The sequence below is a fragment of the Sipha flava genome, unplaced genomic scaffold (assembly GCF_003268045.1).
Source record: "Sipha flava isolate LNK unplaced genomic scaffold, YSA_version1 1_pilon_pilon, whole genome shotgun sequence".
In the NCBI taxonomy this organism is placed as follows: domain Eukaryota; kingdom Metazoa; phylum Arthropoda; class Insecta; order Hemiptera; family Aphididae; genus Sipha; species Sipha flava.
In genome coordinates this window covers 4082042-4095519 of record NW_020272783.1, presented here as the reverse complement: position 1 = coordinate 4095519, position 13478 = coordinate 4082042, and the positions used below count along the sequence as shown (strand labels likewise).

At 27.2% G+C, this 13478-nt stretch overlaps 2 protein-coding genes across 2 annotated transcripts in view; both read left to right on the top strand.

Annotated features, from left to right (window-relative positions):
- The window catches only part of LOC112681953 (centrosome-associated protein 350-like), an 11433-nt gene extending 1536 nt beyond the window's left edge, over nt 1-9897 (top strand). The window contains exons 4-13 of the mRNA XM_025552336.1: nt 4744-4776; nt 4872-5109; nt 5171-5354; nt 5730-5865; nt 6276-6433; nt 6507-7723; nt 7804-8203; nt 8943-9010; nt 9096-9197; nt 9263-9897. Of these exons, the coding sequence (XP_025408121.1) occupies nt 4744-4776; nt 4872-5109; nt 5171-5354; nt 5730-5865; nt 6276-6433; nt 6507-7723; nt 7804-8203; nt 8943-9010; nt 9096-9197; nt 9263-9862 (3136 nt within the window). The 3' untranslated portion in view covers nt 9863-9897. The remainder of the gene's footprint in view (nt 1-4743; nt 4777-4871; nt 5110-5170; nt 5355-5729; nt 5866-6275; nt 6434-6506; nt 7724-7803; nt 8204-8942; nt 9011-9095; nt 9198-9262) is intronic.
- Nucleotides 9898-11903: 2006 nt separating this feature from the next.
- Nucleotides 11904-13478, top strand: LOC112682178 (rRNA 2'-O-methyltransferase fibrillarin). The gene is made up of 5 exons (XM_025552701.1): nt 11904-12084; nt 12208-12560; nt 12621-12791; nt 12857-13102; nt 13179-13478. The coding sequence occupies exons 1-5, from the start codon at nt 12081-12083 to the stop codon at nt 13344-13346; spliced, it is 942 nt and encodes a 313-aa protein (XP_025408486.1). The 5' UTR covers nt 11904-12080; the 3' UTR covers nt 13347-13478.

Here is a 13478-nt window from a genome sequence, read left to right as displayed (position 1 = left end):
AAAAAAAAGATTATCCATGTTACGAATGAATCCCAGATTGCTCATAATAATATACCATCAAAAATATATCAACCAGAAATTGATCAAACATGGTCACCTCCTCCTAAACTTAAAAGTCACAAGAAAACAACAAAAACTCCTGTATATTTTCAAAAAAATGTAATTAAAGATCAGAATGATGATGATAATAAAAGTTCAAAAATTACTAGAAATATAAAAAATATAATTCCAACATTTTCTAAGAATACAGGTACAACACAAAAAAAATTAATTGAAAAAAAACCTCTAATACGGGATGTTACCAAACCAGAAGATTTATATAAAGGCAATCAATCAATTTATAATAGTATAATATTTGATATTCCAACACCTAATCTAGAAAATAATGATACTTCATTTATACAAAATGAAAATGAACATAATGTGTCATTAACAGAAGAAATTTGTCACAATGAAAAACTTCAAGTTGAAAATGATGTGACTTGTAATGAAAAAATATCTGACATGAATTTGAGTGCTAAGTTTATTGATACTCCAAATATTGATCATGAAAAAAATGTTGAATTAAAGTTGCCTAATAAATTGAATGAAGATATAAATCAAAATATTGATAATTCAGTAGAGTTTCAAGAACTGTTATTTAATCAATGCTTGTCAAGGAAAAAATGTTCTTCAGAATCAACTCAAACCGATGATTTTAACAATTTGTCATCATTATTTTCTTCAAAAAGACCTCCACCTCCTATGAATTTTATTTCTGTATTAAAGTGTAAGTATCGCTTACTAGAAATAGAAAATGATAATTTGGAATTTTCTAAATCTATTGCTGATTTAAGAGTGAAAGAATGTACTATTTCAAATAGTTTTAACAATAAAAATTATATCAATAAATCTGTTGAGGGTAATATTCAAGAAGAATTAGATGACACAAGACATTTATCAAATTTTAATTGTAATGAGCGAAAACATTTAAATGATGATGAATCTTCATTAACCAATGAGATTATTAAATCAGATCAGAATGGTATATCTATGAATCATGTTACTGAAGAAAATATCAGTAATAAAAAATTACAAATAGAAAATAATGATAAATTAAATATTACATACAATGAAGGTAGTCAACATGTTTTGAAAAAATTGAATTGTGACTTAGAATGCTTGACAAAAATTAGTTCTTATAACAATGACAACTCACATAATGTATCTATATCTAAAGATTTTAAAAAATGTGAAGCTAATGCTATAAATAAAACATGGCCTTACGTAAGTAAAATTAATAAATTAAAAAATTTTATAATGTAACTGTCATTTAATATTTCTGTTTTAGTTTTCTGAAATTCATGATGAATTTAAAGCAGAACTTAATCTTCTTGAACAATTAAATGATTCTTTATGTGATATAGAAAAAATGAGTTCCAACAAATCAATTCAAAATAATGTGATTATAATTTATTTAAATGTTTGCAGTATATATTTTTACTTTAAAAAAATACTATTTTAATACAAATTGGTGTATTACTTTTTAGGAACAGACTAATGCTCATTATCCCATTAATGATTTCAATTTTGAAACTAGTTTTAATGGTTTACTTCACAATAACAATAAACCAACACAGTTTTCAAAAATCAATGATTTATCTTCAAATATGATGTCTGTAGATAAAACAATAACTAGTTTCTCTATACAAATGGTAATCATATTTACATATATTTTTATTCTTTGTATAGATTAATAGATGTTTCGGTTAATAATGTTGATTTTAATAAGAAATTAATGAGTGACTAATATACTTATGTTTAAATTATATATTATACTATGTTATACTAATTATTTATAAAACATTCTATGATCATGGGTACTATTCACCATTTCAGCAGCCTTGATTTAATTAAGATTATTTATTTCTTCTTCTTCTTCTTCTTTTGGCCTATCTACTCTCTAAGAATTTTTGCCACCATTACTACATTTCACCACCTATTTCTATCTTATATTATTTCTCTCCAATCATCAACTTGTTTTTAGGTCTTCTTCCACCACGTCGATCCATCTTTTCGTACGTCTTCCTCTAATTCTTTTCCCATGTGGTTTCCATTCCAATGCAAATCTAACTGCTTCGTTTTCCCCTCTTCATATTATATGACCTATTCATTGTATTCGTTGGCCCTTAATAAAGCTTGTTACGGGTGCTAGTTCTAATAAATCATACAATTCTTTGTTATATCTCCTCCGCCAGTTCCCCGTGATTTCATTAATGGTAGGTCCACATATTTTCCTCCAAACTCTATTCTCAAACATCCTTAAGTTTCTCTCTGTATGTTTTGTCGTCGTCCAGACTTCGCAGCCATATGTGAAAATCGATCTTATAATAACCACATACAGTCTTACTTTTGTTTTTCTAGACATCATTTTGGATGTTAAGAATTTTGTCAGTGCGTAACTGGCTTTTTAGGTTTTATCTCTGATTAAATATACATATATAATATATAATATATGTATATTTAATCAATGGTTTTATTTATTCGAATACTTATTTCCTTTCCCCAGTCATTTTTTGTGCTTAAAGTTGCTCTTAGATATTTAAAATCACTAACTTTTTCATAGATCAAGTCCTCCATCTCGTAGGGGTTTTCCCCACTCTCAATGAGTTCCATTATCTTTGTTTTTTTGGTATTTATTTCAAGGCCTATCTTCTTTGCTGCTTCTTATAACACTGGCTGCGTTAGCTGTGTCGCAAGCGAATCACCTATTATGTCCAAATCGTCCGCGAAACCTAAAAGCCGTATATTTTTTTGAACGATTAATACGCCATCTTCATTGTCCTGTAGTATCCTTACTACCTTCTCTAGTGCAAAGTTGAAAAGTACTGGGGATAAGGCATCCCCCTACTACAGTCCGGTTTGCACTGTAAAAGTTTCCGATGTTACATTCTATGCTATTACTCTGTATTTCGTATTTTCCATACACATTTTAGTTAGTGCTATTAATTTTCTCGGGAAACCGAATTCATACATAATATGGTAGAGACTATTTCTGTGAATACTATCGTAGGCCTTTTTAAAATCTATGAATAGTTGCCACATATTTTGCCTGTATTCGTATCTCTTCTTAATTATTTGACCTATTATAGATAATTGTTCTGTGGTTGACTGTCCTTTCCGGAAGCCGCATTGGTAGTCACCTATGTAACTCTCTGCATAGGGAACAATACGATTTAGTAGCACTCTCGCGAATATTTTATATGCGGAGTACAAGAGCGATATCCCCCTATAATTGTCGCACTTTGTCTTGTCTCCTTTTTTGTGTAAAATCATAATGATTGCATCATTCCAACTATCCGATATTTGTTCTACTACTTATATTTACTGACACAATCTGTAGATTTTTACGTACAGCTCCTCGCCTCCGTATTATATAAGTTCTGCTGGAATATCGTTGATACCCGGTGCTTTCCAATTTTTCAGACCAAATATTGAGATTTTTACATTTTCTAGACTTAACATCCTCGTGTGGCTCCGCTCTTTCATATTCGGTATACAGTACTGGCTGATCTGGCATCATACCATTTATTAATTTTTCAAAATATCCTTTCCATCTCTCAACTATTGACTCTGGCTCCATTAAAGTTTGTCCGGTTTGGTCTCTAATAGCATTCCATTTTGGATTGAATTGCTTAAACTGTTTAATGACTCTAAAAAAGTTTCTAGTTCTACACTGTGTATGGTCATTATCTGCAGTTTGTAGTAAATGATTAAAGATTTTTTTTATTTCATAAAATTTTTATATTCAAATTTTCTTTTTTCCCTTTGAAGGATGCTTTTGCAATTTTTCCGTTCCCGTAAGAAAACTTCTTTAGTCATTTGGTCATTGTTCTTAATAAAGTCCTCTCTTGCCTTGCTACGTTTATCTACAGCAATTCTACAAACATCATTATACCTAGTGTTTCTTGATCTTTTATGTTCGTCAATGCTTTAAGTTGATGATTTTTTAACAGCATTGCTCACTTTCTTCCAAACCATTTCGACGTCCATTCATGCGTTATTTTTTTTAAGATTCGTTGTGAATTCATTCTCTTACTTTTTCCTCATAGTTTCATCTTTTAGTCACTCTAGATTTATTATAGTTCTTTTTTCTTGTTTTAATTTCGCTTGGCTTTTTAACTTTGATCTGAGTTTGGCGATCACTAAATAGTGGTCGGTATCACAATCTGTGCCTCTATGATATCGTAAATGGTACTACGGTATCTAGTCTGTATGAGGACATGATCAATTTAGGGTCTTACCTTCCGGTGACCTCCACGTGGCTTTATGAATATCTTTGTGTAGGAAAGTAATGCTACTGACAGTCAATCCATTTGATGTTGCAAAAGATATTATTCGCTGGCCATTATTGTCACTGTGATTATGCAAACTTTCCTTTCTTATGCAAGGGAAATACTGCTGTTCCCGTCCACACTTTGCATTAAAGTCACCCAATAAAATCTTTATTACGTTTCTCGTGATATTCTCATATATAGATTATTTATTTAGTTTCATAAAAAAAAATATTGTAGATTATCTAAATGTTTTGTTTAAAGCTTTATTTAAAAATCATGTTACAATACAAAATTAATTCTTATATACTACAATATATTATTTTATAATTTTTTAGTTTGAACAATTGATTAAGGATGAAGAACTCAGGGCAAAACAACATCATACTATACTTAATTTAAAGGAAAAGTCATTAACTAATCGATTAACATGGGAAGGTACAATGTATGATTTACAAATGAGGTAATATGTTATAACTAATTATAATTTCAAATATTTTTTAGCTTAGTTATATATTTAATTTAAATTTTAATAATTTATATTTTATATATTTTCAGGAATTTAAAAAACCAGTCAGGTTATGAAAAACAGTTACAGTTGTTAAAACAAAAACAAAGAGGTAGTATTAAAAAGCTAGAAAACTCATTATCTCAAATAAAGCGACTTCGGAGAGTAATTGATTCTGTATACAAGCAACGACTTATTATTCTTGAAGAACAGTTACAGCATTTAAAAATGCAATCATCCTCTAAAAAAGTCATACGTAAATTAAAAAGTTTAGATCAAATTTCCAAAGTAATATTATTTAATATAATATAAGATATATTTATTTAAAAATAATAACTATATATTTTAGAAAGAAGAATTTACTAACCAACCACTTAATTCTAATATTTCTAAACGATGTAATAAGACTGACTTTTATAATGCTATTGAAAATGAAGATAATAATGTAAATCTTATTGAATTTAATAGTGAATCATCAAATAATACATCGTCACCTGCTATAGTTGAAGATAAATCTAAAATTGTTTTTAAAAGTAAGTAATTTAAATCATTTGAACTTTTTTATAATTTATCATAGATTTTAATGTTCTTAGAAAATGAAAATCTACAAAAAACTATTAGGTAACTTTTTAGGGATAATACTTGTGACAAAAAAATTAATTCTGGCAATCTCAATTTGTATGCCTTATAAAATATTTTTACTAATATGTATGCTGATAAGTTTTTTAAATATATTCTATATACATAATTTTTTTTTTTAACTTATGTACATTTCCAAAATATTACTATTGAAATATAATTGAATAGTTAAAAGTTAATAGTTTCTGAGTATTATATTAAAATGTATAGTAAACTATACTTTTATAATTAAGAAGTTAAATATAAATTAATATTATTTATGTTTATAGACCAAGCTATCTCTCCTATTAATATTGGAAAAACTATTTTCAAGCCAACTGAAATTGCTAATGATCAAACCGAACTTAAGTGGATCCTTCCACCACAGCCTGTAATCAATAAGTCAATAGAAACTTCTTCAACAGTGTAAGTATAATTTTCTTTTTAACTAAATTAACATGAGGCTTTTGAGTGTTAGTCACAATAATTTGTGCAGATGTGGAATACAATTTGTTTTTAGATTTTTTAGCTTTTTAGCATATTTAAAGGTATATACATATTGTAGCAAAATAATTCAATTGAAAAATAAGTGTGATTTATGGAAAGATAATATTTGAGACTATAAAAAATGAGGAGTTAAGAAAAGAAGAAGTATTGTGACAATTATTCAAAGAGTTAAGAGAATTATTAATTTGGAAAGAGATATTTTATGAAAGTAAAATAGACAACAATCAGAAAGAAATATTTAACAACATGAATCAGTTTTTAGGTGTTATTTATATTATATATTTTGCTCAAAATCTAATATAATTATTAACTGATAATTATACGTTTAGTTGCAATCACATAAGTCTTAAGAATTCAAATTCAACCGATTTGATTCATCAAAATGAATTATTTTACGTAAATAAAATCATGGATGAACCATTATTACCTCAAAATTCTTCCATAAGTCTTGTTAATCCAAAGGGATATATCTCAGAAACATCAAATAGTAAATAATTTGATCTTTAATCTTCAATCTGAAAATAAACTCTCACTTAATTATTAATTTATTTATTTTTAAGGTACAAATTCAGAACAGAGTGATATTGATGTACGAATAACAGAATTAGAAGAAAAACTTGAAACTCGAAAATCAGAATTTTCTAAAATTAAAAATAAACAAAAAAAGTTAAGAACTGAGTATCTTAAAGCTAAAGAGCAAGAACTATTGAAACAGATAGAGCTATATGATAATAAAATTGAAAAATCAAAAAAAAATTTACTAGCTGAAGTAGAGAAAAAAAATATTCAACTAACTAAGTCTTCAATGAAACATGATTCTTCTTCTAAACAGTCTAAATTTTCTATTTTTGAAAAGGTGAATTATGATTATGATCGCGCAACTGAAAAACATGGTCAAAATTTGCCTATGTCAGATAAAATAACATGGACAGATGGAAAAGAATTTTTTTATCCAAAAATAACTAACCAAACAAGTAATAATGAATTAAAAACTCTTAAATCAGCTTACGAGTTACCACAACAAAATGCATTTACACCAATAAAACATTTAAGTTTGTTTTCAAATAATAGTAACTCGATCATAGTTGATTATAGTAAACTTAGAAAACAATTATTTCAATACTTGGAGACAAATAAAGTTTGTGAAACTGTACCATTACAAAATGATTCAACTATATTAGAAGTCAATAGTTTTAAAGAGTCTCAATACATTCAATCTAATTCTCAATCCGTAGAAATTTCAAGTCACCCAACAAAAAATCATGAAGTAAATTTACAAGAAGATAATTTTTCTTGTAATATTAATGATGTTCATATAAACCCAGAAGGTCGTTTATGTGAGTATTCTATTCCTCATGTAGAAATGCTAAATAAAAAAAATAATCAAGATTCACATATTGAAAATAATACAAATGTTCTGAATATTACAACATCTTGTAGCAGTATAAATAATGATTCTTCAACAAGTTCATCAACTAGTAGTAATATTCAAAGAACACCTAATGAAAATGATAATAATTTATTTGAGGAAAAAGAAGATAATGTTAGTCGATATAATATATTAAATATTGAAACTGATGATTATAGTACAGATTTTACTTCAGATGAAAATACACCTGAGTTTCTAAGATTGAATGAAATAAATAAGCATAATAGTATAATTGAATCACAAATGACAGAAGAAAATGAATCTTCTTATGAAGAAGAAAGAAGTGAAGGAGATATTATGTTTGAAGATAAGACATTTATTGAAAAATATTCGGGCTGTAGTGATGTAGTAAATATAAATAATAATAATAATAATAAAAATATATTATGTAAAAAACAAATAGAGTAATTAAATGTATTATATTTTAGGTTCAAAATGAAAAACATACTGAAAATGAAGTTGATAATATAACAAATAATATTTTTTATGGTCTTCTTAAAGATATTAAAATACTAGTAGAATTCAACAATAATAAGGCACTATTAACTCGTTCAGAAAAAAGTGATCTTAATAATTTGACTGGAGAAACTCCATTATTAATGATACTAAAACGCGAAGAAGAACTTAAAAATATGATTCTTTTGTCAGAACAAGCAACTAGCATTTCAAAAGCACTTTTAAAACGTCATTTACAACCAATTATATCCGAAGCATTTATATATTTGTTACCTAGATTAAATGAAATGGAACAGGAAAAATTAAAAGTTTATTTGAACTGGTCATGTTCTAAAAGAAAAAAATTGAAATTATCTAAATATTTCAAGTCTCGTAAGTGAATAGTTAATGTTTTTCATTAAATTCATTAAATTTTAAAGTGTTAATTTTTTGTTTATTCAATTGTTAAATTTTAATATATACATATTTTACTGCATATTTTTAAATTGCTTGTGTTGTTATATTGCATGATTATTTAATTTTGTTTATAAGACTTATGTTTTATTTTCAAAATATTAAATATACATTTATATATATATATATATGTTATGGGATTAATTGGTCCAATATTCAAATTTTAAAAATAATTGAATTAAAATATTTTAAACAATCACTTTGTTTTTAAAGAAATTTTGATTCATTGGTAAAAGCATTTTTTCAAGTATAATAATATATTCTAATTTATATAAAGCAATCTAAATGTGTTTGAGAATAATATATAGGGTAAATACAAAGATATTTTGATCGCTTCAGAAGAAATTTTTTTTAAATTTAGATTAAAATGTACACAAAAAAAAACATTTCAATCTCGGTCACTGATCAAAATTTCTTAAAAATCAGGAATCGTCTTACATTTAGATTTTATTCATACCGCTTCCTCTAATTATTTCGGCTTTATTTACTGCTGAATTGTTTTAACAACTTAGTTTTTGAACATTATTTTTGATTTATTTATTTTATAACTAGTTTTATAGACAATAATATATATTTTAACTATTTTTAAATTATTTAATATGTTGCATAAATCAATTTATAAATAATGCAAGATATATATTTATTGTCTTTATTTTAGAACACAAAACTGATGATGTTGAAAATGATGAATCATTTGAAATATTTTATCTGAAGTATCACGAGCAGGTAATTGTATTCATTTTAAATACATTATTTGTTTATAACTTCATGTGTATAAGAGTAAATAATTATTGATTTAAATTTTTTATAGAAATCTTTGAGTTTTCATAATGAAAATAGTGATGTTATGCTATGTCAAACTCAAAAAGAAGCAGAAAAACTAAAGTTAGAGCAAATACGCATAGAAGAAGAAGTATGTAGTTATATTATTTGAGTGGAAAGTTATGTTTAATAATATACATTTTTTATTTATTTTAGATTGAACGACTTCGCATGACTGAAGATGTACAGATTTTTCTCAGAGAAATACCTAACAAACCACCTCCACCTTATAAGAGTCCTACAAAAATAAAATCACTTATTGATATGCCTTATACATCTGATGAAATGCATAAAATAGTCTTAATGGCTACTAATCAATTATTCAAGGATTCTCAAAGTTCAATGTCAACAAATTATATTATAAATTTTGAGTCAAGTTTGCATGCTGACTATAAAAAATTGATATTTGATTATTGTAAAGAAATAATTCAAGATACATTTATCAATGAAAAAAATGCACCTATTTGGGAAAGATCTGTAAAAACTTTGAAACAATTTCGAGCCAGACCAAAAAATCCTATTGATTTAAGTGATGTTGTTTTGAAAAAAATGGAACAAATTATTGAGATAGATGAATGCGAAGAGAAGGTAAATAAATTTGTAATAAAACAAATGCATGAAGAGGATAGTAAATGGACTGATTTTGAGATGGATGAAATGGTTATACAAAACAATATTGTTCAAAATATAATGAAAAAATTGATTAGTGATACAATAATAAATATTAAAACAAATTTTTATTTGAAATTTATCTAATCAAAGTTGACTTTCTTGATTAATAACTGAAGTATCAACTATATTTTTTATTTTTATATTTTTAAACTCTAAATATTTTGTTATATATTTTTTTATACATACAATTATATATCAAATGATATTGATAGTAAATTTGTTTTGTTTTAATTTTACAATTTATACACTGAATTTTAAAATGAATTCTTTCATCACAGAGTTATGTTTTAAATTGAAACTAATCCAAAAATAATTTTTGTTACTATAAGATTGTAATATCTTTAAGATTATTATCTCAGATTATTAATATAAGTGAATATAAAAACTAGACTAGTACTTTTAATTCAAATGGTTTAATTTAATTTGTGATTTTATCTAAAATTCGAATATTTTAGAAGATTGCAAGGTGCAACCTTAAAGAGAATGTTAATGTTCCATAAAAAAAAAAATCAAATATTTCAAGAATTTGGAATAGCTAAAAAGTACTTAAAACGAAATTAAATTTCAATATATATGGATTACAACATTTGTGTGCCGAATCGAGTTTTGTGTTAAATTATTAAAGATGAGTTGTTCGTGAGTGATTAGATTCAAAGAGTCCGCTATTTTAGATGAAATAACTAAATGAATTGAATCAGAATGCTATAATTCAATGATTCGATAAGACAATGTTAAACACAGATATATATATAGACATATTTATTTTTCAGTGGTGTTACCATAAGATATTTTATGGTGTTACCTCCTATAATAGTTCTTATCAGTTTCATAAGCTTATAATTAATTAATGTTATAATTTAGTCAGCTCATAACTCGCGAGTTGTGTCAATTGAACTCATTGAACCATAGATCTATAAATTTAAGTTAATCGATCTATGGAATAAACTATGTAGTTTACTGGATTGGTGATTTATTATTATCTGGGAGTCTATTTTTGAATTTTACATTAGCACACTAATCATATAAGTACATTAAAACATTGCGGTTTAGTTAAACTATTAACGCAAAAAAAAATACTGTATTTTTGAACGATGGAACACTAACATTTTTTTACTAGTGTACTAATGTTTCAGATAAATTATAGTGGGTATCTATCACACTAATCATGTTGTAGCTTATAAACATTATTGTATTATATATTCGTTAAATGAAAACAATAAAACATATGCGTACTATTTATACGTAAAATTGTATTTATTTTAATATGTTTATTTTTATAATTATCAGTTCAATAAATTATAAAAAATAATTAATATTTTAATAATATGGAATATTTGGTTAACTTAAATTACCTCTAAGTTATTAACAATTTAGAAATTGTCGAATTTTTGATTTTTACACTCTTTATAGTAGATTACGAGCTTACGATGTTATTTGAAAAATTTTCATATATAGCAGACAACGTTCAACTAAGCTTCATTTTTTTTTATTTCTATCTTTATAAGATTCATCAGACGTGTCCCACAATATTGGTCATTTTCCAGCTTCCGATATTAATTGCTCATTAGTCTTCATATTGAACAATTTTAAGTGTAAAAAATTTAATTTTAAATGAATAATCACCTTCTACAAGTGAATATCATGAACTAAAATACTGAAAAATGTACAAGAACGGACGTCATAGAACTTTTGTCTGTCTGTCAATTGAATCTAATAATAATCTACAACGCTGATAATCAAATAGTAACGGACGTTATGTATTTCTTGTCATCAACGTCGAACGGACAATAAAATCCAACGAACGTCATATGTATGGCTGATTGGTATAATTAAAATACATTTCAACAACGGACATCATGACGTCCGTCGTAACCATAATTTAGTATATATAATAGATAGGCGACTCCTGGGTTAAATATTGAGACTGCGAATAGCGCTCCCGGTAACCGTCGTAACATCCATTAATAAAACGCTCGTGTGGCCTTACACTAACAATTTTAAAATCAAACGCTGATAACGTTTTATTTAATAATTGTAAGTGTTGCTACACTGACATTTAAGGTTGTGTACGAACCAGATGGTATAAACGAAACTTGCAGAGACCTAGGCACATTGCGCATGCGTCGAAGTCACATGTTTAAATGTTTGTTATTCGTGTTCGATAAAGCGTCCGGCTTCCAACTACCACCGCGTTAGTTTGAACTCGAAGTCACGTGTTTTTTTTTTATATTGTTAATTTTGTTCTTGTGAGTTTCCTGAATTTTTCCTCAACGACACTTCATCTCTTTTATTTTCAATTATAATGGGTAAGTACAATTTTTTATCTTATGTTCAATTTTCATAAGTTACACGGATACTACATCTGTTTCTACGTGTAGTGTTCACGTTATATGCCAATAATTAATTATTTGTTTTATTTGATTCTTAAGGTTTTGATCGAGGCGGACGAGGTGGTGGTGGACGAGGACGAGGTGGTTTCGGTGGCAGAGGAGGCGGTGGTAGAGGAGGTGGTGGTGGCTTTGGTGGTGGTAGAGGAGGCGGCGGCGGATTCAGAGGCCGAGGTGGCGGTGGCCGTGGTGGTGGTGGTGGTTTTAGAGGACGAGGTGGTGGAGGCAGGCCATCAGGAGGACCTGGAGGTTTCAAAGGGGGTAAAAAAGTTATTATTGAACCTCATCGTCATGCCGGAGTCTTTATTGCTCGAGGTAAAGAAGATGCTCTTGTTACCAAAAATTTGATTCCTGGCGAAACCATTTATGGAGAAAAAAGAATTAGTGTTGATCAAGTAAATTTTATTTAGTAAAATAGGTAATGTTAAAAACTTTATTGAACCTTTTTTTTTCAGACTGAGGGAGACAAAATTGAATACCGTGTATGGAATCCATTCAGGTCTAAATTGGCCGCTGCCATATTAGGTGGTATTGATGAAATTCATATGCCACCCGGATCTAAAGTTTTATACTTGGGTGCTGCTAGTGGAACTACTGTATCTCATGTATCTGATGTTGTAGGCCCTGTAAGTCTTAAAATTATCTAGTTAAATTATATGTTGCATATTTTAAATTAAGTGTCTATTATTAGGAAGGGCTTGTATATGCAGTTGAATTCTCACATAGGTCTGGACGTGATTTAATTAATGTTGCCAAGAAGAGAACTAATATTATACCAATTATTGAAGATGCACGGCATCCTCACAAATACAGAATGTTAATTGGAATGGTAGATACAATTTTTGCTGATGTAGCTCAACCTGATCAAGCTAGAATAGTTTCAATTAATGCACAGTATTTTCTTAAGAACGAAGGTCACTTTGTTATATCAATTAAAGTAAGTTTTTTTTTTAGTAATGTAGCTATATTATTTTTATATACTATCATGAGTTAAGTACTTATTATTTTTGTAGGCAAATTGTATTGATAGTACAGCTGAACCAGCGGCTGTATTTGCACAAGAAATTGAAAAATTAAAAAATGATAAACTGAAACCAACTGAACAGCTTACACTAGAGCCTTATGAAAGAGATCATGCAGTTGTAGTAGGTGTATTTAGACCTGTTCCAAAGGCTAAGTAGTATATCTTATATATATCCATTTTTAATACATTAACATTTTTTTTGTACAAATATTCAATACATTTGCAAGTACTTTAATGATATAAGTATTCATGCATTAAATAATAAAAGATTGGATATTTATTTTTTATA